The sequence below is a fragment of the Juglans microcarpa x Juglans regia genome, chromosome 4D (assembly GCF_004785595.1).
Source record: "Juglans microcarpa x Juglans regia isolate MS1-56 chromosome 4D, Jm3101_v1.0, whole genome shotgun sequence".
In the NCBI taxonomy this organism is placed as follows: domain Eukaryota; kingdom Viridiplantae; phylum Streptophyta; class Magnoliopsida; order Fagales; family Juglandaceae; genus Juglans; species Juglans microcarpa x Juglans regia.
The window spans coordinates 24769607-24797303 of record NC_054600.1 but is presented as its reverse complement, the minus strand read 5'-3'; the positions used below and the strand labels follow the sequence as shown (position 1 = coordinate 24797303).

At 36.3% G+C, this 27697-nt stretch overlaps 1 protein-coding gene across 3 annotated transcripts; it reads right to left on the bottom strand.

The window, feature by feature from the left end:
* Positions 1 to 260: 260 nt before the first annotated feature.
* LOC121260523 (DEAD-box ATP-dependent RNA helicase 10) lies at positions 261 to 22025 on the bottom strand. 3 transcript variants are annotated; one of them, XM_041162433.1, is made up of 15 exons: positions 21959 to 22025; positions 21737 to 21852; positions 18921 to 19082; positions 17368 to 17491; positions 17149 to 17239; positions 13984 to 14046; positions 11452 to 11526; positions 9698 to 9817; positions 9477 to 9521; positions 9311 to 9385; positions 8360 to 8506; positions 8052 to 8189; positions 2803 to 2914; positions 2629 to 2717; positions 261 to 750 (listed from the first exon to the last, which is right to left on the bottom strand). In XM_041162433.1, the coding sequence occupies exons 3-15, from the start codon at positions 19051 to 19053 to the stop codon at positions 628 to 630; spliced, it is 1335 nt and encodes a 444-aa protein (XP_041018367.1). In that variant the 5' UTR covers positions 19054 to 19082; positions 21737 to 21852; positions 21959 to 22025; the 3' UTR covers positions 261 to 627. The 3 variants fall into 3 exon arrangements, with proteins under 3 accessions (XP_041018367.1, XP_041018369.1, XP_041018368.1); XM_041162435.1 differs by having other exon boundaries at positions 17170 to 17239; XM_041162434.1 differs by having other exon boundaries at positions 21737 to 21856; positions 21959 to 22019.
* Positions 22026 to 27697: the final 5672 nt, after the last annotated feature.

Sequence of the window (27697 nt, the reverse complement as noted above, 5' to 3'; positions counted from 1 at the left end):
TGATTTCTAAAGATATTATCGGTATTTCTTGTGCTATTAATTGAGAACTTGATTTAAAATTTGAGTGTGTTGCGGATCAATTGAAGTTTCATACATTTTTCAAAGGATCAAGATAGGCATCTGTTTGAAATTTAAAATAAAACAAGAAACCTTGTAATGTCCTTGGAAGGAGCCATTGGAAAATTGTTGTGGCTCAAATCAACAACTTCCAGTTGCTTAAAGTCTGAGAGTTCTAGGGGCAATTCACCATTATCTATTAATGGACTAGAACAGAAATCTTTTTCTAAGATATTTAAAAATAAATTATGCTTCATCAATCTGTACTGATCCGTATTCCAAAACCCCTAAGAAATTACAGGAATCTATACGCACCCTTTTTTCCCTTTATCAAGAGACTTGACTGTCGTACTTAATCCTATAAATTGATGGACAAAATAATTGTTTTGTTGTAACATTCCATGAATAAAAATACCATTTGCGGACATCGACTCCAATCCTCAGTAATCGAGCACTAGCAGAACATACACGCCATTGAACACTCCAGAAAAGCGGACGCATTTGTCCATCCAAGGCTCATATACTTGAAGGCCTAACCTTTCCAACCAAGAAAAAGAAGAGCTGTTAAACTCATTTTCTCATCTTCTTATGCGACTTGGCATTCTTCATACCCAAGTATTTGTCCATATCCTCGTCATCATCCTCATCTCTTCCTCGCCTCCTCGAGTTCTTGCCTTCAGATTCTTTGATTTTCTGTAGAAACCAAACATAGAACACAAAACAACAATAAATTAATTAATAATAAATAAGTTCACACAACAGCAAAATAATGTTCTTCCAAGGTGGACCCCATTTATGGCAACAATTCTTTACCTAAAATTTCATGAGCTGGGAACTATACTAAGGATGGAAAAAAGTAGAATGATAACAATTATAATAATTAAGTCCAGAAAATATTCACAGCATAAACACCGTAAGTACTAAAGCAGCCAGAACAAGGAATCATGCAAATACAACAGCTAGAAGGTGTTGGGTCCTTTATCATTACTCTCCACATGGTTACTACAAAGTGTTGAGTAATTCCATTGACCCAGGTTCATTAGATATGCGGAATCAACCCTGGGATCTTCACCAATTTGTCTCCTAGGGCTAAGGTGGGGCCTGTAGGATCAGAATATCGAGGGCTGTGCGAGCTAGGAACGGGTAGTCCCTAGTGTCATCTGTCTTGTCTCGAGGTCTAATGTCCAAACCGGTGGTGAGGCTTTGGTTTACTAATGCGACTGCAAGAGAAAGAAACATGTTACCTGGGGAGTTCCTCAATGAGAGGGTCTTTGAAGTTTAGGTTAGAAAATTGTTAAGGTTGTGGAAAGTTTTGTTACCTAGTTCACTTGTTCAACTCTTTCCTTTATAGGGTGTGGCACGCCTACCTCCTTTCACATCACATGCATAATTCCCGTTTTTATCTTTTTTAAACTTTACTAGCCTTGTTTTCCTAACCTTCCTTAATCCAGGAGTCCCCTTTTTACACCCTCAGTGTACTTGGGTTGCACCCCTAATACTTTTTTTAATAGAAAATATTGTTACTTATGAAAAAATATATAAAAATAAAAATCATACATCAAGATCACTTGTATATAAGCTTATTAGTTCTAGTTTTACAGAACTAATGATGGAATTGAAAAGGAAAGGGATCACGATAGGGGCTTGCATCAAAAGAGATGTTATAGCTGCAAGATTTCAAAGAGGCATAGTATGTTGTGAAATCCTAATTGAGAAACTGTTTACTTCATGAACTAGATTCAAGATTGACACTTTCTGCTTAAGACTAGTTCAGTATGTCGCTAGGCCTGGATGGCTAGACTTCCGAGTAGGGATAGCTTCTAGTTGTACTCATAGCCAAGTCATGTTCCATATTTCCTCCTAGAATTAACTCTCTTTCATAAATTTAGTTTTATGAAGAGAACTAATCAATTGAATGACAGTACATGCTAAAGGAGAGGTTGTCGTCTATAGCATCTTATAGATAACATGGAAGGACGCATAAAAGAGAAACTTCGGTAACATGCTCACAAACCAAGAAAGGTAGTGACATTGTTACTAACTATAACTGACGCATGGCATAATGATGACTATGTCTAACTTTTCTTCTCCAATTTATATTCAGAAAAGTTCTTAAGAAACAAATTTTTTTTTTTTTCATTAGTCTTAAGAAACAATTACCAATCAGCCAACAATACCAGACTAATGTTTGATAATTAGTGAAACATATATCTTAATAATTGAATATAATGTCTCTGATAATTAGATAAACAAATAACCATATGATGAGACACAAGAAGTTTACCACGAGGCCATTATAATACTTTTTTTAACAAGTAGAAACCCCAGCTAATACAATATTAGATAACTGAGACAACTTGTAAAGACAGGCTATTTATAAACTCTCTGTGGAATTATTCAGAGCCTAGTAGAGTGACTAGCACTAAATCAGAGCTAGTGAGATAAGGCCACCAGTCGATTAAGATGGACAAGGACACCACTGCATCCACCCAAACTGTAGGCACAAGTACTCTTAACCTTGGCGCACATAAATTGTGGAAAATTAAATAAACAACACCTTAAATATATTACCAATAGAGATATTCTTTTGGCCTCTGTGACACGCTCCATCAATAGCAAGACTTCCTCTTCCTGAATAGTAATGTCTGGTAACTTCTTGCCTTAAGAAAAGAAATAAAAAAACCATTAAATTTTTAGACACTCTTCACAATGCCTCTCTACTGAAAAATAGCATGTTTTGCCTACCAAGAAGTTTCTCAATCTGTAAAAAGAACTGCAGTTGATACTGATTCACTAAAGAGATCGCAACACCCGACCGTCCTGCACGAGCAGTTCTTCCCACTCGATGGATATAATCCTATGGGGCACTTGTGATTAGAAAACGAGGGAATATAGAATAAACAGAAACAAATTCTACTCACAAAATTCAATATATAATTTATAATCCAAATAAAATCAAACCCAGTTACAAACAGTATGTGGATGCATAATTAATAGTAGTAGTGTGACAAGCCAAAATTTCAGAAAATAATGAAAAGCACCATAAAAAGAGGAAAACAATGCTAACACACGACCTCTACAAGGGTGTAGGAAAATCTCCCAAGAGTGGGGGTGGGGAGAAGGCACATCAGCTCGAAATTCATCAATCAATGCTGTGACAGGAGCTGGAAATTATTTTATCAAGCAATACCTAAGAATAAATGAACAATTAGTCTAGAAAATTTGGTATTAGCATCAACAGAAGTTGCACACGCTTGATCTTGCGTGGTAGAATATATTAAGTAGAACTGACCCTACAGCAGGCAAACAAGACTTTAAGTCTTGAGTTTAAAAGGAGTAGGTGTGATGTATGCTTTTTAGGTAAATGAAAAAAGACTCAAAAGGGCCAATCTGTAAGTGCTCAACCTTTTCGAAAGTTTCAAAGAAATACAAGTACTTAAGAAAGCAACCTTTAGAGCCACCCAAGATTGGGAAGTTGACACATTCTTGGAGTTCTATAACCTAGTATACTCTACTCATATGAGGGGTTTTTTTAGTACTACTACTGGGCCATCTGAAACTTACCGCTCAGACGATCCTCTTGGTGTGGCACAATCACGTAGTGCCACGTGGTTTATTAAAAACAAAAAAAAAAAAACACAAAACCTTATATTCAAACCAAAACGGCGTCCAAAAATACAAAAAGAGAGAGACTAAAACTCTTGGTTCCCTCTACCCATTTTGTTTTTTTGTGTTTTTAATTTTTTTAATAAACCACGTGGCATAACATGGTGGTGCCACTTCAAGAGGGTCATCTGAGCAAAGCTCAAGTGTTAAAGGCCTTGGGCTTGGGGGTATGCTCCCCCCAAGTCTAAGGTTCAAATCCCCTTGGGTGCAAACAATCTATAAGGGCCATCGGACTGGAAGATTTTCTCCTTGAATTACTCGAGATGCACTTGCAGGAAACTCCTTGCCGAGGACCTGTGTACCCCCAAGATTAGTCGGGACGCTGTTCCTAGACACCCGATGCCAATAAAAAAAACGAGGGTCATCTAAGCAATAAGTTTCAGATGGCCAAGTAGCATTATTCTTTTTTTTGGGGTGAGAGGGGTTTGAAGAGGACCCTCTAAGAAAGAGAAGTTCACCGTCCACTCCTACCAATTCATAGACAAGCATAATGCAAGTCCATTCTAGTGTAAGAGTAGTTGGACGATCAAGGCCCATCTAAAGGCAACTTTCTTTGTATGGACCACTTCCTCGAGGAAGATTCTCGCATTAAAAAACTTCAGGAAACGCTGAATCATTGTCATCGATTGTTGTTGTTTGTGCAAAAAGAGTGGGGAGTTCGTTCATCATCTACTAATTCATTGAGAGATTGACATGACCTTGTGGAATGAATTTTTTGCTAGGGTTGGTTTAGTTTGGGTGATGCCAAGAAGGGTGATCAATCTCCTAGCTTCTTGGAGAGGCCTTCAGGGGAATTCTCATGTGGCAACAATCTGAGAGATGATTCTGATTTGCCTATGGTGTCTTTAAAGGGAGAGGAATGAGATGAGTTTTGAAAATCGTGAGAGGTCAAATGATGAGCTTAGAACTTTCTTTTTTAACACTTTGTTGCATTGGTCAATTGTAATTGATTTTAATGCACTAAACATTAAAACCCTAAATGCAACTTTTATTGTTCTTATTCTCAAGTGGGTTGGAGCTTCGAATGTGAGGGATTATCACCTCATTAGTCTTGTGAATAGGATATACAAGGTAATCTATGAAGTCCTTGCCAATCACATAGAGTACGGTCATGGGAAGTATTATAACAAAGACTCAGAATGGTGTGAGAGGTTTATTATGCAAACTTGACATGGAGAAGGCTTAAGATCATGTGAATTGGGATTTCGTGTTATTTTCTTCGGAAATGTCTTTTTTGTTGGGGGGGGGGGGTGGATTTCTTGGATTAAACATCGTATTTCAACAGTCCGTTTCTCGATTTTGGTGAATGGATCTCCGAAGGGTTTCTTCAACAGTTCTCAAGGCTGAGACAAGAAGACACTCTCTCCATTTCTATTTATCATTGTCATGGATGCCCTCAATTGCGTGTTGGATACTGTTGTTGGAGGATTTTTATCAGGTTTTTTCGATGGGTGGTGTCAATATCTCTCATCTTCTCTTCTCTTCACAAATAATACATTGCCTTTTGTGAGCCGACTTGTGGTCATATTCAACATTTGAGAGCACTCTTGCTTTGTTTTGAAGTTTTTCGAGTTTGAAGGTCAATCTCTTGATGTCTAAAATGGTACACTTTGGATTTTGAGAGTAATATTCGAAGTTTGGCTAACATCCCAGATTGTAAGTGTGATACCCCATTCTGATAAGTGATAAGAGTAGGTGGTGTATGGGATCCCACATTACTTGGAAATGAGAAGTTCTTGTTCTTTATAATGTTTCAATGGAGCTTCAATTGTATCATTGAATTGTCCTTTTAGAGTATAGACCATGTGGCTTGGCCCTTCCATTGGGGCGTTACAAATGGTATCAGAAAGCTTATTTCAACCACAAAAATGTAGGACTTGAGTCATGCCACCTACAACAGAGTGGCCCAACAAGGACACCAGGAATTTTTTTTTTTTGGGGGGGGGGTGTTGGGGGAGATTGTGATACCCCATTCTGATAAATAATAAGGGTAGGTGGTATATGAGATCCCACATTGTTTGGGAATAAGAAGTTTTTGCTCTTTATATGTTCCAATGAGCCTTCAATTGTATCATTGACTAATCCTTTTGGAGTATAAGTCATGCAGCTTGGGCCTTCCATTGGGTGTTACAGTACGGTTGCCTAGTTAATTATGAAATACCTCAATTTTCCACTGAGGGCTGCTTTTAAGGCGAAGGCTATTTTGGGATGGTGTATTAGAAAAAATCAAAAGAAGATTGGCTAGTTAAAAAGACGACTTGTGAAAAGGGGGCATAATCACTCTAATAAAAAACACACTTTCTAATCTCCCAACCTATTTTCTCTCTTTTTCCTTTACCTGCAAGTGTGGCATCTCATATTGAAAAAGTCTTCCGTGCGTTTCTCTAGGGAGGTATCAAGGATGAAGCCAAGTTCCATCTTGTTAGTTAAGACAAAGTTTGCTCTCCGATGGCTTGTGGCGGTTTGGGAACACTTGAGAATGAGAACAAGTCCGCCTTGGGAAGTGGTTATGGAGGTACCATCGGGAGGAAGAGGCTTTGGTTGTTGACTCTAAGTATATGTGTTTTTCTTTTGTTTGTTTTTTTTTTTGGGGGGGGGGTTGGAATGGCGTTCTAATGAAGTTAAGGGTGCTTATGGAGTGGAGTTGTGGAAAAATATGCATAAACGATGGTGGGGAAGGGGGGGGAGGTTTCCAAGTCCTTCAATTTTTAGGTAGCAAGGGCTCTAGTGATTGTTTTTGGTATGATGCTTGGTGTGGTTCTAGAGACCTTAAAGAGTGTTTTCCCCACCCTCTTTTAGTTAGCAAGAGATAAGGAGGCTATGGTGGCTGATTTGATGGATAGCTCCAATCACTCCACAAAGTGGGCACTTGCTTCATTAAAGCAGCTTATGATTGGGAACTTGGTATCTTTGCTCAATTTTTCAGTATATATTTATATATATATATATTTTTTTATACGTAAAAATATTACATATATATATATATATCAATAGGAGTAACTAAGTACACTGGATGTATACAAGAAAACACCTAGATTATACTAGAGAGCTCCTAACGACCCCAAGCCCGAATACAATGGAATACACCAAGCCCGAATTGGAACAGAACACACCTCCCAAACCCCAACCCCTTGTTTCCCATAAGACTAATACTCCATCCTAAACTCCCTCTACGAGGATGTCTTCATAATGCCCTCCATTTAGTCTTCCCTCGACTTGAGCTACCTCCCTTAGCATCGTAGTTGATTAGAAAGACGCTTTAACTCCCTGCTTTTCTTAAAACTTGATTTCGTTTCAAGCGAGTGGCCCGCGCCTCAATCGCAGTGAGTAGTGCTTTAAATTAGTCTTCACATACAGGATTTTCTGGACTCTTGTTGGGAGTAGGAGATTCACAGTTAGATCTTTTTATAAGGCTCTCTTGGGTCATCATAGTAACCATTTTCCTTTGAAGAGCATTTTGGATATGCAAGGTTTCCTCCCAAGATAGCTTTCTTTGGTTGGACTGCTTCCCTTGGGAAAATCCTCACCATTTACAAACTAGAGGGAATTTAGTCTTATCATTATGGGCTGGTGTTATTTATGTAAGAAAAATAGGGAAACTGTGGATCATTTATTGTTACATTGTGAGATGACCAGGTTTTTGAGGAATGATACTTTCAACTGGACCGGACTGACATGGGTTATGGGATATATTTAAGTGTAGGAGGGGTCTTCGGGGTAACGTTCAAATTGCTGCAGCGTGGAAAATGATTCTTCATTGTATTATGTGGTGCCTCTAGATGGAGAGAAATGGTAGGTGTTTCAAAGACCAGGAGAGTTCCTTGGACAAGCTGAAGAGATTCTTATTCAACATTCTATTTTCTTGGGCTTCGGTCATTGATTGTGATGGGGCTAGTTTCCATAATTTGCTTGTTTAGCTCCTAGTCGCTGCTAGGTGTAATTCATGCATACTTCATGCGTATTTGGACTATGCCTGTTTTCAATCAATACAACTTTCTTCTTACTTAAAATGGCATGAACATTCATGTATTCCTTGTATCACTAGAACATCACGCATAGGCGGCACTCTTGAATATGTCCAATATACTTGGGCTCTTTCCTACTTTTGTGATCAGTAAAATCTTGTTTACCGATTAAAAAAGAAAGCAACCATGTACTACTCAAAAGTTTCCACAATAACAGGAGCCACTTAACAAAAATCAACATAAAAGCCCACCAAACAGGAAGTGAAACAGCAGAGATATGAATTATGGCCCCTCAATAAACATAGAAGTGAAGGATTTGTGAAAAATGAAAAATCATGAAAATAAATACGAAAAAAGACAAACCTTGGGGTTTTCAGGGATATCATAATTGATAACCATATCAACTGATGGAATGTCAAGTCCTCTACTTGCCACATCAGTGCAGACAAGAATATTGCATTCTCCTGCTTTGAACCTTCTCAAGGCTCCAAGTCTCTTCGACTGTTAAAAAGGAGTCCATAAAAAATGTTATTGCAACATTGACTTAACATAAAAAAACAAAGGATAAATTCAAAAATAAAGAAAATTTGAAGATGAAAAGGAAACTCCAACTCCCTTAAAGATTCTATAGCTCAAAATCTGTGCAGTTTTGCTAAATTAACACATAATACCTGGGTCATTTTGCCATTAATTGGAATGGCCCTCAATCCAAGATTTCGAAGAAACAGGGCAACAAAAGATGTTGAATCGCAGGTACGCACAAAAACCATTGATGAGAATCCACACTTCTCAATCATAAAATATACAAGATAGCAATCCTGTAAAAACATTTATGATGAATACAATCAGCCAAAGCCAAAGACCAACAGCATACACCAACAATTAACAATTAACTAAAGAAACTAAAATGCATGGCAAGATCACGCCTTCAAGAGGCATGAAATTATCACACTTTCGATCAACACTTCACTCCAAAATGCATCACTTTCACCAAGAAAGCATGCCCTTCTGGTGGCACCTCATAAGTCATGCTTCATGCAACTCGATCAATGTGTGGGTATATACACAAATTTTATTGACCCACATGCTCTAAAGAATATGGCTGTCTTCTACAACAAACTCAAGGATATTTTCTCCACTGTATTCTGAAACATACCTGAGAATTTAATCAAAATGCTTAGTAAAAGAAAAACCAAGATAATTTCCCTGATAGCCATTAGCAGTCATAAATTCAAATGTTTAGTTTATTTGTGCTAACACCAGGGACCCACCCGTGGGTAGCCCAACTGCTAAGGTCGAACTTGAGTGCATGAGCCCCATGTCACAGGTTTGATTCCCCCTGGGATCAAACTGCGATTTAAGTGAGAGACCATGGCAGTGGGTTGTTGTGCTAGTCTCCCCAAGGGTTTAGGTTCCACGGGTGAGTCCTAAGGGCTCTGCCATGGGATGGTTCCCTCGTCATCAAAAAAAAAATTCTGCTAACACCTGGGAATGATTTGATAAAAATAAACCTAAACCAAGATAATTTCCCTAATACCCATCACCAACCATTATATTTGGCATACATATCCATTCTTTCATATGACACCTTGAGGAGTTAAACACTGGGAAAAGGAAAAAACCTTGTACTTAGCTGGCAAAAAGCAATAATGCTGCTTTAGTGTGTCAACAGTTGAATATTTTGATGCTACTTCAATCTGAAATAATCCAGAAACTGAAAATTGTTAAAAGTTGGGACAATTATTATCGAAAATTGAAATGTAAGTACAAAATAATGATTCTTATTACCTTCACAGCATTACTTCTTAAACAAGCCCTTTGGAGCTTCTTAACCTAAAACATCAGTGAGTGAAAACAAATTATATGGAGCAACATATAAATATTGTTTTTCATCTCAACACCCACTGTGCTTCCCATCCTCTCGTCCAAACGTCGCCCGGAAAAACTAATAGTTATGCTGATATTATGCAAAAGACATACACAAATCAACAAAACCCTTTTGAACACACCTTTTTCGTCATTGTAGCCGAAAATAAATATGTGCTCCGCTCACGAGGAACAACATTTAAAATTTCATCGATCGATTTCTCAAATTCCTCGTTCAATAATTTATCGGCCTCATCTAAAACCTGACAGAGAAGGAACTAATGTAACTATCCCCAATACATTGAGGAATAAGATAAGAGTACCAAGGATACCATAACCAAAACACACGAAAAAGATACAATAAATTAAATGAGTAAAGCATCAATTGCTGACAAGATCAAAACATAATAGAGTGGTGGAGTTTGTGGATTGCAAAGTGGGTACAAAGAATAGATACTTTACTTTGCTCCACAATGTTTATTTTTTATGTTGTTAATATCATATAAAACAATATAACCTTAGGACACACACTCCAAGGCTAGCAAATCGCACATCATGCAAAGCATTAATTGCCATTTTCCAATAGCATTTCTTACCCATACTATACCATAAATCAACATTTACTATTAGATATACCATAAATCATACACACTAACAAAAAAATATCAAAACAAATCATGAAATGAGCAAAATATATTTCAATACTTTTTTTATTGGCACCGAGAACAGCATCCCGACTAATCTTAGGGGTGCACAGGCCCTCGGCAAGGAACTTCACACAAGAGCACCTGGGGTAATTCAAGGGAAAAATCCCCCAGTCCGGTATCCCCTAGAGATTCTTCGCACCCAAGAGGATTTGAACCTTAGACCTTAGAGGGAGCATACCACCAAGACCAAGGCCTTTACCACTTGAGCAAACCCCTAGGGGTTTATATTTCAATACTTCACATGTGCCTCTCAAAAAGATAAAAGAAGTTGACAAAAAATATATTTAACATTTATTGTAAACTAAAGAAGACGAAACAACAAATCAAGATCCGAAAATTTTCAATACGTGTTGTTATATCACTTATCCAAAAATAAACATGTATTGTGGTATCATCATATCTTTATGTTAGCAAACATGTGTTCCATAATAGAGATGCTTTTGATTTCTTCTTCTAGTGGAAAAAAGTAGCTGCAAGGTGATTTTTCTTTTTTATTTTGCATTAAATATAAAAATTTATTAAAAACAGAGAGGAAAGCTCATACTTTGGAAAACATATTAGATTCCCATAGAATTTAGATTTAATCAATAGACTCCACAAAATATGGGATGGAAACACTACAAAAACCAATAAAAGAACTCATTACAAAGACCACAAAAATAAAATTTTACCCCAAAAATGGACAGTTGAATGGTATAAAAATGCATTCCTAAACACAAATTCTGATTTCTCATTTGTTGTGAAGGTAATTTAGGCTAGGTTTGGATAATAAAACCATCTCAACCCATCTCATCTCACCATTACAATTTTCACAAATTTCCACATAAAATATAATAAACAATTCAACATTTTCAAATTCCAAAACAATAATAATATTAAAAAAAATATTCTAACAATATTTTATTCAACTTTCATCTAAAATCATCTCATCATCCAAACCCCCACCTTATTTTTCAAAGATTTGTTCAAGCAATTCCTGGTTACAATTGGGAATATTTTATCAGGTACTCGTTTCATTTTCATGCTCAAGCTTTTGAAACTCAAGTGCTAAAGTACTGCACTTATTAATATTCGTGTAAAGACTAATTCATCTTGTAATTTCAAATCCATAAATTAATTCATCAATCTCTTATAAAATTGTTTCCAAACTCCTAAAAAGTAAATAGCCGACATGGAATAAGGAACCATACCAAATACTTCAATGTACGAAGGGAGAAACCTTTTGTATTGCAAAGATGATCCACAAGGCGACCAGGTGTTGCAACCTACAAAGGAATGAAATATAAGTAACATTATAAGTGGATTAAAAATGTAATAAAAATAGGCAGCAAAATTGGTTTTCCGGATTTAAACCAGACAAATTCAAAGGAGCTCTTGGCAATTGAGAATTACAACGCTTGAATATGAAGGAATTTGTGTGCATACACAATTTTAGTGACTAAGTTACATTGCACAAGTAAATATCATGTTTCTTTAAATTAGCAACAATAAAAATACCAAATATAATCTTTTCTATTAATTGTCATCATAATTAAGTTCAAAACTAAAAGTACCATCCAATCTTTTGTCACATTAGGAAATGCAAGCTTTGGTTTATATGGTAAAAGGGCCAAGCAAACACATCTCAAATTCAGGAGTAAAAAGCAAAAGCAAAAGGACAAATAATATATCTTTAGTACGTATATTAGGTAACTAAATGAGTGCCTGAAAGGAGTGCAACCAAATGTGCAGGAGCATTCAACCCCATACTAAGGGAAGCACAAAAGGCAAAAACCTAACATGAGACAGGAGTCACCAAAATAAATTATAGGAAATATTATCACATCCTGAACTACCACCCAATTAGCAATATGCACCCTACAACAAAAAGTTGCAATGTGCACCCCAACTGCTAATATGTTTTATTGTGCACCTTTAACTAGGATCTGCTCATCAAGTTGAACAAAAAAGGAGGCCATATGACAAAGTCCCAACAGTTGTATCTTAACGACTAGTGCACATTTTTTTTTTAATAAGTAAAGAAAAATAATAAGAAAAAGAAGAGTCCAGGATGGGTGAGATGTGGCGGGTTAACGACTAGTGCACATTGAAACCTATTGGTACTTTAAGGTGTGCATCAGTGTAGACAAAAGTGTGCTTAAGTGCCAAGGTTGAAACTTTTTGCTTACCAAAGGCGAAGCGTATTTAAAAAGCGCACTTTCGGCACTTTTTGTGTAAGCTTATAGCAGAAAAGCACACTTTTTAAATTTTTTTAAAAACAAAAATACTAAAATATCAATTCAAGACCTAGAAACGGATGTGAACAAATATTAATTGAATTGACTATCATTAATGTATCACGACACCACAAGTTGTCATATGTGATATATATAATGTATAATACTCTAATAAATTGAGTTCATAGGCTAAATACATTACCATCTTTCATTTTAAACCTTCTTTTTCTTTTTGTTATTATAATTTATTTTTAAAAATGTACGCTCTACTTCAATAAGTGCCACTTGCACAAACGCCATCTCTGCGCATAAGCTCTAGACGGCGCTTGCGCTTCAGTGTGCCAAGTACTTTCACTAAGACTAGTGCACATTACCATGTTTCCTAGTTTAGTGTGCATATAGAAAAAGGTTGGTAGTTCAAAGGCGCAAAATGTAATTTACCTTTTATTAGACCTTGTTAATAATTTGAATGTTAAGTAAGAGATTATATTTGGGATTGACTAAGCCTATCAACATCTGCCATAAGGATGTTCGAATAAAGATAAAGCCCACCACACTACAACCCACAACAATCCAATCCAAAGTCACAAACTTGCCTACAAACCTTAGACCAAGTCAAGCAATGCATGACCGACAGAATTTTTGTGGAACAACAAGATATCACCTTCCTGGAGCCACTGAACTCTTAATTTCTAGCTATGTCGACTTATGTACGTCTCCAATCATCATCTAGTAATCTATTATACCTAATCTTCCATGGGGCTTAAACCTGAGATTCGTTACTGGCCCAACTTGAGGCAATCGGATTCAGCTATAGAAGGATATTGCAAAGAGAACACCCTTCAATAGAGTGACTTCGTTTAATGAAATAAGTATAGCACCCCTTCAATAGGAGAACTTTGTTTATTGAATAATGCTAGTTAGCCCCATCTTTTTGCCCCCTCAAAGTTACCACTAGTGTATTTGATTTTTTTTTTTTAAATGGTTAAAAATGTTACCACTAGTGCATTTGTGTTTTTTTTTATCTTTTAAGATTTAAAAAAAAAACACAAAAAAAACACAAAAAAAAAATAATAAACAATTTGAACTAGTGGTAACTTTGAGGGGCAAAATGATGGGGCTGAGTAGCAGCACTCTTGTTTATTGGAATAATATTTCAAGTTTTTGAGTTTCACCTAAAGGGAATTCAACACTTTAAGAAAGCAACTAACGGGAGCTCCCATATCTTCATCCGAAAGATGAAAAATTATAATATAATCAACGACATTTTGTAAATCATACAAATCAGTATTATAATTATAAAAATTCAAAATTATTTGTTTTCATCATAAAAAAAAACTATTATAACCACAAAAAACTTCTAAAATACTTCCAACCTTCAAAACGGTCCCATGCAGTTTTGCAATCCAACATAGACAATATAGAAAAAAAGCTATAAAAAATTCACATATTATCGATAATGCAAAAAATTATAAAAATTGTTGACAGAAAAATATAAGCACTTACAATAATGTGTGGCTGCGCTTCAAGGTTCTTAATCTGTTCCTTCATGTTCACCCCCCCAACAAGCTACAGAGAATTCATGGAGATGCTTATTAAAAAGATTCGCTGACGTTACCCACCCAAAAATGAAAAAAGATTCATCAACATTAAAAAAATGCAAATATAAAAAGAAACTTCTATCCAACCCCAATATCGTACAAATTGAACCTAACAATCTTAGCATCAAAACCTTCAGCAACCAAAAGAAGATCCTTTTCTAGAGTTTTCTTGTCATTGCAATACTCTTATATATAATGAAACATATTTTCACTGCAACATCATTCACAGCTATATGCTTAGACCTTACTGACAAAAAAAGTAAAGAGTCCCAACTCCATTTATGATTCAATGATAGGTTATGGACTTCTCTCCCACGTTAAGACCATAAATAGACCCTATTACAAAAATAAAGACTCCTCGATATAGGATTTCTAGAAAACTCGGCACCAGATCAAGTTTCTTTTTTTTTTTTTTATAAGAAAAATTTATTAATCCACATAAATAGGTATGGCCCAGGTACACAAGAAGTATACAAGAGATGAACCTAATTACAAGCTAAGTATACAAGAGAAGAACCTAATTACAAGCTAAGTGCTGTGAAAAGCGGCATAAAAGTCATTAAAACTAATCTCATTCAAAACAATAGTCGAAGCCCAGAGTAACAATGTATGAAAGAAAAAGTCCCTGAACCCTTCCATCGAACGTTCCCTATTATCAAAACAGCGACCATTCCTTTCGTTCCAAAGAGATCAAGTTTCTTGATGATTCCTTGACTGCTTATTACTCATAAAAAGAATAAAATAAGCACATTTTTAGTTGGCACTAGGTATCAAAATAAAATAAGCATTTACTTATTATCAAAACTATTTTTTTTATTGGCACCAGGTATTTGGGAACAAAGTCTCATCTAATCTCGAGGGTGCACAAGCCTTCGGCAAAAAGTTTCCCACAAGTGCATGCCGGGTAATTCAAGGGTAAACTCCCTTAGTCTGGCGGCCCCAAGAGTGTAAATGAGGAGATTCTAACCCAGGACATCCAGTTTATATAGCTCACCCCAAGACCACCACGCCATCCCTTGGGGTTTAAGCACTAAATTAAGTTCCTAACATGCAGGTTGGAACATACTCGACAAGCAATTTTGCTCCCTTAGGATCATTACAGTTACAACTGCTGTTCACCACAGCTTTGATCGTTGACTCTCGTGTTATTAGGTCACCAACTTCCTTGACCACTCAGCACAAGGCAGGCGTCAACCTCCACATATGGTCATACAATTTTGCAAAGAATTGGGTTTTGGTAAACAATCGCTCTGTCCTAGTCACTACAATTCCTATTGCAAAGAGGCACCCCTTATCCCAAATCTCCCTTTGTCCTTTCAAACAAATTGAAATGATTGAAGTTTTGCTGCTTGGAATTATCTTAAGCCACATTCCTATTTGGTTGAATTATTTATTTTTTTATAAGTAATAAGATATTTTATTTATCAAAGAGTAGGCATAGCCCAGGTACACTGGAAGTATACATGTGAATACACCTATTTGGTTGAATTATTTGTAACTGCATATTTACAATAAAGATATAGTGATGGTTGAACCTTTGCTTATTTGATATCTTTTAACTGACCCTACTTGATTTTTTTTTTTTTTTTTTTATTGGCACCGGGTGTCTAGGAACAGTGTCCCAACTAATCCCATCGGTGCACAGGCTCTCGGCAAGGAATTTCCCGCAATTGCATAACGGGCAATTCAATGGGAAAATCCCTCAGTCCAATGGCCCCTAGAGATTGTTTGCACCCAAGGGGATTTGAACCTTAGACCTAAGGGGAGCATACCCCCAAGCCCAAGGCCTTTACCACTTGAGTCAACCCCTATGGGTTCTAGTTGTTTTGATTTTATATCCAGCTAATAGGAAGTGCAACCCTTAACCCAATGTGGAGTGAAGGGAAAGAAACCTGCCTTCAACTACTTGAAAGAGATGCTAGTATAATATGGGGTCTCCCCCTACAATAGGTCTTTTGATATTCACTCTGCTAGTGCCATTGTGAGAACCATTGCTCCTGCACATATTGAGGTTGCTCCATTTCAAGCATTGTTGCTTCCACTGCCATTTGAGTTTAAGACTAGCGCTTTCTTCCACAATTAAATTTAGGTGTAACAACTCAACGAAGGATCAAACTACATCTGGATCCTACTCTAAAAGGACTAGTCAATGTTGCAATTGGAGCTCCATGAAATCATTATAACAGGTAAAAATCAATTGGTGCTCAACATAAGGGTTCCAAATCTATGAAAGGCGAAACAAATTTGAAGAAGGAAGAGAGAAACCAATTCTCTTTCCCAAGCAATGTGAAATCTCATTCACCACCCTCAATACTAAACATAGGTTATTGCAATCTCCCCTCCCCCCCTCCCCAAATCGCCAACGTCTTCATTGAGCCATTCTACCAAAGGAGCATGTCTCAAGTCCAACATTTCAGGTTGGGCTTGGCTCTTATACAATTTGTAACAACCCAATGACAACCGAAGTCACAGCTGTGCCCATACTCCAAAATGACTAATCAAGATTATAATTGGAACTTTATGAAATTATTATAAAAGCCAAGAACTTCTCCATCCCAAACAATGTAGAATCTCACTCACCAACTATCATACTAAACATGGGTATTGTTGGAATCCCATGAGAATTTCACATTCTCTTCTTAGGTGTGTATAATTCACATATTTAAGTATTAAAAGTATAGGAAGAGGCAAGATTTTATATTTTTGGGAATGACTGTTCTTACTAAGAATACCTATTCCCAAATCGGCTTACAGCAAATTTTTCATGAACTAGTGAGAAACTCAATATAATCACAATATAAAAATAAATAAATATTTCATTGAATCATGATAGAAGATAACATCAAATAACATAGGACGTTGATCATTGCATACTTATTACCAGAAAAATACTTGTTTTGTAAAAGTGTAAAAACGAGGGTACAAATTAATTGTACAATGCAGGAACTACATTATGTATTCCCGAAACCAAAAGTTACTTATGTGAAGGAAATACATCTTGCGTACCATCATGTAGTTGAAATATAATGTGACTAATAAAATCATCAAAAGTAACAGTGTAATTAGATACCAATTTTGGCCAAAATCTCACCACGGCACACTTAACACCTATGCCTGATCCCAAAGCTTCAAACTGCTCGTGAATCTGAATTGCAAGCTCCCTAGAAATCGCAAAGGATGAGTGATAGCAAAACATAGAAACCAAATCTCTTATCAATTCAAACTTACTTCCTAGAATTAGAAATAAAAAGCTATCCTACAAGAATTAACCAAGGGTCACATATCAAACCTTGTAGGGGATAGCACACAAGCAAAGAATGCTTTTGGAGAGTTTAAAAGTGCTTGCAAAATGGGAAGAGCAAAAGCTCCTGTCTTACCCGAACCCGTTTGCGCAAGTCCAATCAAGTCTTTTCCTAAAATAGAGAACTTCCAAGAGATGAGTATTCTAATATAGTACAGAAAATTAAATCTGACTCACAAATAAAATTAAAGTAAACACTACAATTTATTCTGCTTGGCTGCCTAGAAATGTACAAAAAGTCAAGAAATCAATAAATTATGTATAAAAAAAATGAAATCAACAACTCATTGGCAAAGAAGAAAGAAACATACTCATTTGAAACAAACAAAAAAACAACATTCAACTTTATTGTTTTGTATGGGTTTAATTTAATTAATGATCAAAAGGAACATTCAACAACATCTGTTTTAGATAAGATAAGGGTTTTTTTTATTGGCACCGGGTGCTCGGGACAAAATTCGGACTAATCCCAGGTTTGAACAAACCTTCCACAGGGAGTTACTCGCAAGTGCATCTCGGATATTTCGAGGGAAAATTCTACCAGTTTGGTGGCCCCAGGAGTGTGAATGCAGAGTTTTGAACCTAGGACGCCCAATTTACATGGCTCGCTCCAAGACCACTACACCACCCCTTGGGGTTAAGATATGAGATTGATGAGAAACACCAATCAAAAGACGTACATGAGAAACACCAATTGAGGCACCCCATGATTTTTTACTTACCAAAAAAAGAAGAAAGGAAATGAGAAATAAAGCAAAGAAGTCACGAAAGCTTGAAAAATGAAAATTAAAATTAGCACACGTTTAGTGATAAAGGGTTTTAAAGAATAAATCCTTAATGCCCTCCCATGTTCCCCCTGTCCTTCAAGCTCTAGTGGTTTCTTGCTCTCCATATACACCATAACAAACAACGTCCCTTTCCAATACACCTAAAGTTTCACAAGGCAAGGCTTAACCCAATCTAATTGAAACAAAAACGAACAACAATCCAGAGACCACTTACCACCTCCCAATGCAAATATAGATGACCTATAAATTCCCCAATGCCTTGATCCAGCAGATGGTCTTCCAAGGGAATGGATTAATGTCATGTAAATTGATTTTACATCAAACAACCCACGCTTTGAGGGAGCACAATAGATCTTATCCTCGATACCCTTTCTACGGTGAACCAAATTCAAACGATCCAAAAACAAGGTAAGTACCTCCAGCTCCTGGTCGTGTTGTTCTAATAAAATCCACATCCCACAGGAGAGCATCATACAAAAACTATAAATGATATGCAACTTAAGTAAGCTTCCTTATTACAAGCAGTGCCAAATAATTCTGGGAAGGCCACCTCAAGAGTTTGATGCCCACACCAAACATTGTACTAGAATCTTGTCCTAAATCCATCACCCGCCACATATTTGGCAATTCTTGTAAATTCCCCCAGCCCCTAAACAGAACTGAGTTTTTTTTTTATATTTATTGTCAAAAAAAGTAACAATGAAATTAAAACACAGCAAGATAGAAAAAGATTAATAAAGTAAGAAAACAAACCATCAAGCGCATGAGGAATTGCTTCAGCCTGTATCTTCGATGGTATTTTCCATCCCAGATTTTCACAAGCCTCCACCAACTGGTCACATACTCCCAAATCGTTAAATGTATTGACTAACTTGTCTTCTGCCATTCCCAATAACTATATCGGCTCAAAAAAATCTGTCTCCATGTAAAGAAAATTGAAAAGGATTATAACATTAAAAGAGTGCAACAAAATCAACCTAGATCAAACAGATATCATGATTGGTAAAGTATAACAATTTAATGTTTTTCATATACATATAAAAAAAGACATGCACATGAAGAAGCGACAATAATTTTTTTTTTTTTTATAAGTGAGCAATGATAAATTACACTTAATCTATTTTGATAGGTAAATTACAGTTACCATTCTCGGTACATCACAGAGCTACTAAGCAGAAAAGGGGAAAAGTGCATGTTTTCAACCTATAATATACATGTATAATGAGAGAGCAAAAACCAGTAAAGCCTCATGAAATTATATACTTAACATAAAACTTTGAATTTATGCTATTATGTATTTCATTTTAGGTGAATGTTACTTGGCCTAGCAATATAGTTAAATGAGAAAGAGATACTCAGGTTTGGGTTCTTCTCAGATCTCACTAAATAGTTATCAGGGAGATGATGCAAAAAAAAAAAAAAAATTTATATCGGAGAACCTCTCTAAGGCAAGGCCCTTCGGACCCATAGGTATGGAAACTATAATTGTAAACCACAGTTGAATCTATGGAAGCATTGGTTTAAATATTCCTCCTGGTACTGACTTTAGGAATATCTTTTTTGCTATCTTTTTTAGGGAACCGCCAAAAGTTCCAACTAAAAAGATGAAATAATTTTTTGTTCTCTCTATCTCATTTGAATTATTTAAATATAACACCCCAATCTCATAAAGCCAAAGGTGATATTTTTGCACTTGAAATAACAAGTAATCATTTGATTTTTTTTATTGGCACCAGGTGTCCGGAACAGCGTCCCGACTAATCCCGGGGGTGCACAGGCCCTCAACAAGGAGTTTCCTGCAATTGCACCTAGGGGAATTCAAGGGGAAAATCCCCCAGTCTAATGGCCCTTAGAGATTATTTGCACCCAGTGAGATTCGAACCTTGGACCTTGGAGGGAGCATATCACCAAGAACAAAGCGTTTGCCTCTTGAGCCAACCCCGAGGGGTCAACAAGTAATCATTTGTAATGGAATTACATCCTTCTTCCAAGTAAACCAAATCATTCCATTCATTTATTAATCACGCCATCATATTAACGTCCTTCAATGTGACCTCAACTTCCTAAAGTAACTATGGCTTCGCATAAACGTCCTTCACCTGACTACCATCGTGGCAACATTTCATTAAAATACCACACCTTCATGTAAACACCCTTCATTGTGGGTGCACAATCATCCATTCATTGAGGCCCCTATGTACTTGTTGACATTTTATTCATCATATCATCATTTTGACCATTCAAATGCATGTCTTATTCATTCATCATGATGGAATATGTTTTCATTACTGTAACAATTACATCCATATATACATCAACCATCAATGAATGTAAACATCATTCTGTATAATGGCTCATGTCACAGATTTTTCGTGCATTAAAGTAACTTAGTTCATCATTTAGTAATATACATGCCATAGAATAAATACAACCACAGAACACTAATATAAAAACATTCATGAAATCAGGTTTTCAGTGTCCCAGATTAACCAAAACCACTTACATCTATTGTCTCTTGCGTTCACTTAGCTTCCTTAACCTGAGCATAGCATTACCATGTTAGAGCAAGAGCGAAACCCTCATTTGAAGTATCTACCCTCAAGTCTTTAATTTATCATCATTTTCTTTCCCGCAAAAGAAAAAAAAAAAGTCATACTCTTCTTTCCCACAAAAAAAGTCTCATATTCATCTTTTAAAGAGTTCTTAAGGGCAGCATATGATAAACCCTTTTAACAAGTTCTGGAGTTACATTACTTTCCAGCTTTCGCTCCTGAAGTTTTGTCCCTTTATACTTGGGGGATGTTGGGGAATGAAATGAGATGAAAATTTTGTTAATAGTAGTGAAATGGTTTGAGTTAAAATGTTTTATTGGTTTTGGGAAAGGAGAGAGAAAGTTCAATAAAAATATTATAAAGTTAAAATATTGTTAAAATATAATTATTAATTTTGCTTTGAAATTTGAAAAAGTATTATTTTTTGTATTTTGTTTGGAAGTTTGAGAAAGTTGTAATGATTAGGTAATAATTATATGAAAAAGTTAAATATTTGAAATTGAAAAGTGTTTGTGTGATTAAATGTTTGGGAATGAAATTATGAGAAATTTTGAGATGAGATGATTTGTGTTCCCAAACAAGCCCTTAACTCGTGTTCTGGAAATTTATGCAGAAAAGCACAATCTGACAAATTCTGACCTTTGGTTACTTTACATACCATAACGAATTCATATTAACTCCCAATAACCTCAAACAGATTCTTTTTATCTCCTTGACTCACATATCTTTACATACATACGAATTTCATAAGAACCCGTTACAAGTTCATCATTATAAAACACTCACAAATCCCGGCATTTTTAATACACCAACCCACGGAATACACCCATTCCCTCTTCCGACCATGACATTATAATCGACCTTCAAAAAATTTCATATACCTCAACCAAGCCATTAAGTCACCCGACTCCAAAACAAAAACACAATCATAGACAACTCCTGTTCTAGAAGAACAACGATCCTTTGAGCCAAGAAAATAAAAGACAATTACATAGGTAAAGCAAGAGAGTATCTTACCCAACTCGGAGTGTGGTCGGCCGGATTTCGGGGGCGAGGTGGCGCTGCAAAGAGGGTTCGACGGAGCGAGGCAACGTGGCTGGACAAGGTGTGGCAGCCTCCACTAGTCACGGTGGCTGGCTTAGCACGGAGAGAGCGAGGGAGTTATTGGGAGATAGACAGTCGGAACCGTATACGCAAAGAGGGAGACCGAGACAGAGATAAGAGGATTGAGAGGCTTACCTGCGGCTTCATGCGACGTCGTGAGTGGCGAAGGTTCTGGGCGACGTGGAGAGGGAGCGGCGGCCTAAACACGGAGAGGGAGAGAGAGTGAGACCGAGTGAGATATAAATGTGTGTGTGTATATATATATATATATATATATATATATAGAGAGAGAGAGAGAGAGAGAGAGAGAAAGAGAGAGAAATAGCGGGAGAGAGAGCGGGAGAGAGGGATACAGTGGAGAGAGAGAATGAGAGGCACGGATGGAGACAGAAAGAGAGAGACTTACTGGCGTCAGCGACGGAAACCGAGGACGAAGGGCGTCGGAGTGAGGCGTCCAACGGGGAAAAAAAAAAAGATCACGAAGAAGAGAGACCGAGGGAGAGAGAAACGGACGGAGAGAGAAGAGAGTGATCGGCGAGGAGCGGCGGCTGTCTGAAGAAGAGGAAGAAAGAAGGGTTTCAAAGATGGATGTAAAATTCCAAAAGGTTGGGATGATTTAAAAAAAATTACAAGTAATGTCCTTTAACCATTGGCATTGAATTAGCTAAATCTTTTTTATTTTTAAATTTAATAAATATCATTCATATTTACTTCATATTAAATTAGTTAAATTATTTTCATCCAAATTATAAATTACAGTAAATTTATTCTTTTTTTTAAATATGAAAAGAATTATAACAAATTTAAAAATATTTTTTGAGATTATTATATTATAGATATGAGATTTTTATTTATATGAGATTTTATCATCTATATACATATGAGATTATTATATTATAAATTATTAGATTATGAAAATAAAAATGAATATGATTGTTGGAGGTTATTGAAAATTATAAAAATAAAATATCAATTAATTAAAAAATATCAATAATAAAAAAAAATAATATTTTATTATTATAGAGAGTGTGGTGACTAATTCAATGTAGACAAGAGTGCATTTGAATGTTAAACTGAGTTGAGTTGAGATGATAAAATATTGTTAGAATATTATTTTTTATTATTATTATTATTTTGAGATTTGAAAAAGTTAAATTGTTTATTATATTTTGTATTGTGATTTGAAAAAGTTGTAATGATGAGTTGAGATAAATTGAGATGGATTTACTTTCCAAACGAAGCCAGTTTTAAATGATTAGCTAAAAGTGAAAAGGCTACATATTAGTTAAAATTTGAAGAATAGGATGGTCAATCCAATGCTAATGTTCTTAGACCCCGTTTAGAAATTAAATTAAGATAAGTTTAGATGTATTTATGAAATATTAAAAAAAATTATGAATCATAAGAGTAAAGAGTTTTAGAATTAAGATAAGTTTAGTAACTTGAGAGCACTCTCGAATAGCTAAAGCCAAAGTCAAATCTAAGTTTTAGCTAATATGAGATGAATTTTGTTTTAACTATTCTATTCACATCAAATTCTCACATTAGATTATTCATTTATTCATTATATAATAATAAAATAATATGAGATGAATTTAATTTTATTATATTCACATCAAATCTCCATATTATATTATTTATTAATTCATTATATAGTAATAAAATAATATTAATTTAATTCCTTTCTAATTATTAATTTATTTAATTTTATCATATTTTACCATTCTACTTATTATATATTAATTAATAATCATATTTTAATTAATTAGTCATCGTATCTATAATTTGCACGTTGGGAGCTTTACTAATACGTTGCATCTTAAAACAACTGAACTAGAATAAGAATGAATGATTTTTTATTTTACATGAGTTGTTATGGATAATAATTTGCTTACACTTGGAAATCTCTCTCAACTGAGGTATTTTTTCTTGTCTCAAAACCACTTGTCAAGAAACCTTTCCATTGAACTTGTTGGGAATAACTGTATATCGAAGACTAGTTTGAATTATGGCAATAGAAATAAGCAAAAGAAAATACTAACAATCACATACAGAAAATGTCAAGATTTAAGTGGTTCAGCTCAAAGTAAGCCTACGTCCACTGGTAGAGTCGGTATCAGAACTTTCACTATAAACAATGACGGAGTATAACAAAATTAATGCAAAACTTCTTTCACAAAGAAGTTATATCTCTAAGCTCTCAACTCTCTCAAGAAATCACTCTCATAAAACAAAATGACTTAGTGAGTAAAAAACAAGAGGCATCGCTTCATATTTATAGAAAACTGTGCATATTCATTTTTGAGAATATTGGCTCGAGCGAACTGCCGAGCGGGTGTCAAGCGAACGTAGGGCTTTGGCATTCCGCTCGAGCTGACTGTCAAGCGATATCGAGCAAACTCTCGGACTTGCATTTTGCTCAAGCTGAAGAACCTCTGCTCGAGCGAACATACACCAGAGGCACTATTTCAACTAGATTCAAGCCACCTTAACAGAACTCACCCGATGTTCTCTTATGATGCTTCTTGATTTATCCTTCAGTGCCCTGCAAGGGTCAATTCCCAGAGAGATCAGCAGCTTTTCCAAGTTGGCTCACTCGCTCAACTTGTCAAACAATAACTTACAAGCAGAAATGCTAACAGGAATAGGAAAAGTGGTTATTAGAATATTATTTTTAATATTATTATTATTTAAAAATTTAAAAAATTTTGAATTGTTTATTATATTTTATATAAAAATTTTAAAAAAATATAATTATCAGATGAGTGTCGCCTACTTAATCCTTTGGAGATCTAGTTTGCGTCCTCGTATGTTTTTTATTCGCTTCGGCAATGCGGTGGCTTGATATTGTCATATTAGATTTGAGAATCATGAATGAGATGACGCGTTGGTCAATTGATGGGAGGTGTATAGCTCAGATTTTGGAAGGCAAAGCACAGAGAGAAATTTGGGAGAAAACAAGTTTGTGGTTTTCAGTTCATCGTCGTCATTTATTGTGTTTGGTGGAGAGGATATTGTTTTGTTCTTGGTATCGAGTATTGAAGTTGGGGATTTCATTCGCACATATGTTTGGCATTTGGGAGTCTTTTGTTTATTCTCGTTGCCAGTACGTTGCAAGTATAGTTATTTCCCCATCATTGTTTTGTTTCAGTATGACATTCAGTTTTTGGTGGGGGTGTTGGGATAGTCATCTTCCAGTGTTTTCTTGCCTCATTTTTGTTGACTTAGATTTGGGTTTATTTAGACTTTAAGGCCTCGTTTGTTTTCAGAAAACATTCCATCTCATCTCATCTAATCATTACAACTTTCTCAACTTCCAATACAAAATAAAATAAACAATTCAACTTTATCAAATTCTAAAATAAAAATAATATTAAAAAATATATTCTAACAATACTTTATTCAACTTTTTAACTTTAATTTCAACTCATCTCATATTCGAAAACAAACAAGGCCTAAATCGTTGGAGAGAATGACCTACAAATGGTAAAACAAATTTTGAGAAATGGACTAGTGTATTACTCCGAGAAATCAAAACAAACCTTGGCCCCTGCCCCCTGACTTCTCTTCGTCGTTCGTCATCCTCTCCATCTCACCAATTCTCTCTCTCTTCCGTTCATCAAGCCCTAGCGTCTGCTTTGCTTAGTCCCGCACCTTCTATATCTCACACATTTTCTTGGAAAGATTGACCTTTCCCTTTGTTCCAATACGGTTTCCAAGGTATTCCCCAATTCTTATTTGTCACAGTTCTGTCCATGAACAATTGTGGGCTGAAATTCATTGTGGGTTTGGGTTGGCTCAAGCATGTAGTTGTGTTGGTTTGTGACCCTTTCTGTTATTTTGTTTTCAAGTTAATGTCGAGTTGGGCCATGGCCTATTTACTGTTGTTAGATTTGTTGAACTGTCTTTATTTTTTAGTCTGGTTAAGTTGGCCCATGGCCCATTAGTTAGTAAAATGAGTATTTGTAGTGGAAGGACGAACATGTAAGGCATGTAGAAAATTAATAGAATTCTCAATTTCAAATTTATCCTTCTTCTTCCTCTCTATTATTTTGGAGGTTTCTCACCCTCAAAGTAAAATTGTTCATTCAACCCGTAGGGGTGTGTTACAAGTGGTATCCAGAGTCAGTCTTTCCTTGGCATCGGCTTTATCAATGAGAATGGAAAACATCATCTCATCCTTACTAAATATCAAATAGTTAATGGAAGACAATCTTCAACGCTTCGATGTTGTTCAACAACATCTGAAGGATTTGTGGGAGAGTCACAACAAAATGCACCAAGTATTTCAACAGTCCCTTGACGATTTGCTAGCAACATTCAAGAAAGCTTCAACCAATTCGAAGATCAAATCTGTGACATACAAGAGGAAGATGCAGTTGTTATGCAAGAAAAAGGCGCAATCAATCCCGCTCGGATTCCTCTTTCTGCTATTTCAAGAAATCAAATCCTGTTAGACATCACAATTCAATTTCTCCAGACTCAAAATTTTCGCTGTGGCTATTGGTACATCCCTTTGCTTTAAAATTTTATTTTCCCTTACAAATCGGAACTGTTCTTAGTAATAACTACACATTGGCCATCAAGGGAGAAGGCCTAACCATCAGTATCCCTCCTAAGTCTCCTCTACCTATCAAAGGCAGCACTGCTCCCCGATGGCCACAACAACCGACAGCCATACAAATCCTTATAGAAACCCCAACCAGGAAGACCACTACCTTCGAGATTGAGTCCTCCAATACCATAGACAAAGTGAAGCTTTAGATCCAAGATACGAAGGTAAACCTGCCCAACCAACAACGCATCATCCCCTTCTTCCGCGACTACCTCCTAAGCCTTGGCGCCCAGTTTCCTCCCTCTGCGTACAAGCACGGCGACTCCAAATCCAAGAGCTGTGTAATGGAAGAGAGCGACACTGAGGTCGGGAAAAGGAATGCAGACGATGCAAGAGAGGAGGGCGAGATAGTCAAATCCGATATTGAGCTCGAGGGCGAGACAGTGGAGCCTGATGATGATCCTCTGATGGGAGATCTCAAATCCATCAGTCGAGGTCACCTAGGAGAGTCGTGATGCCGCGCAGACTGCTCAAGCCAAAGCAAGGCCAAGATTCTACAGCTCCTCAGCAATTCATCGCCTAACGCATAGGCTAAGGCCACAGAAAACCATGGTCATGCATCCTTGACTCAGCGTCTTCCCCTTCTCAGTAAATCATCACATACCGAGCGGTTGAACTCAAGCCCGAACATTAATTTTACCGTGATAGTGGCTCAAATGGTAACGTCGAAGGTATCGGTTCTTTTCTTCTCTTCTGAAATTGTCGTTGACATCGATTTTGTTGTACTTCTTGTATGTGTTGCCATGGGAGGCTTCCTACAAACTTTGAGAAGAGTGTATGAAGGACATGATGTTACCTTTGTGCTTCACCTGAAAATGGCATTAATGGTGCCTCAGTTGTATGAGAAAATGTCAATTAAAAGTGTCAAAATGATTAGGGCAAGAAAGCACCAGATGGTTTTTCTTGTAAAGGGACTCATTTTCTTAGATTGCACTACCTGCACAGGGGGACCTTACGAGTCATCGAGGGAAAAACTGGAGCTAATTTATGAAGCTGTAATACAAGATGTTGCCGATCCAGTTATCCCAATTGGAAGTTTCTACACGAGGATACTTGGTGGGATAGCAAATATTGTTGAGGCAAGTGAGCCGAGTCTAAGTGGGCTAGGAGGGCAAGTCTATGCAATTGGAATGTGAATGGACAAGCAAAGAGTGAAAGTACTTGCCATAAAGTATGCTGCATTTTATAAGAGCCTCACTAATATTTGGGAAGACTACTTAGCTTTGAAGCAGTCCTCAGTTGAAGGCCAATTCAAATTC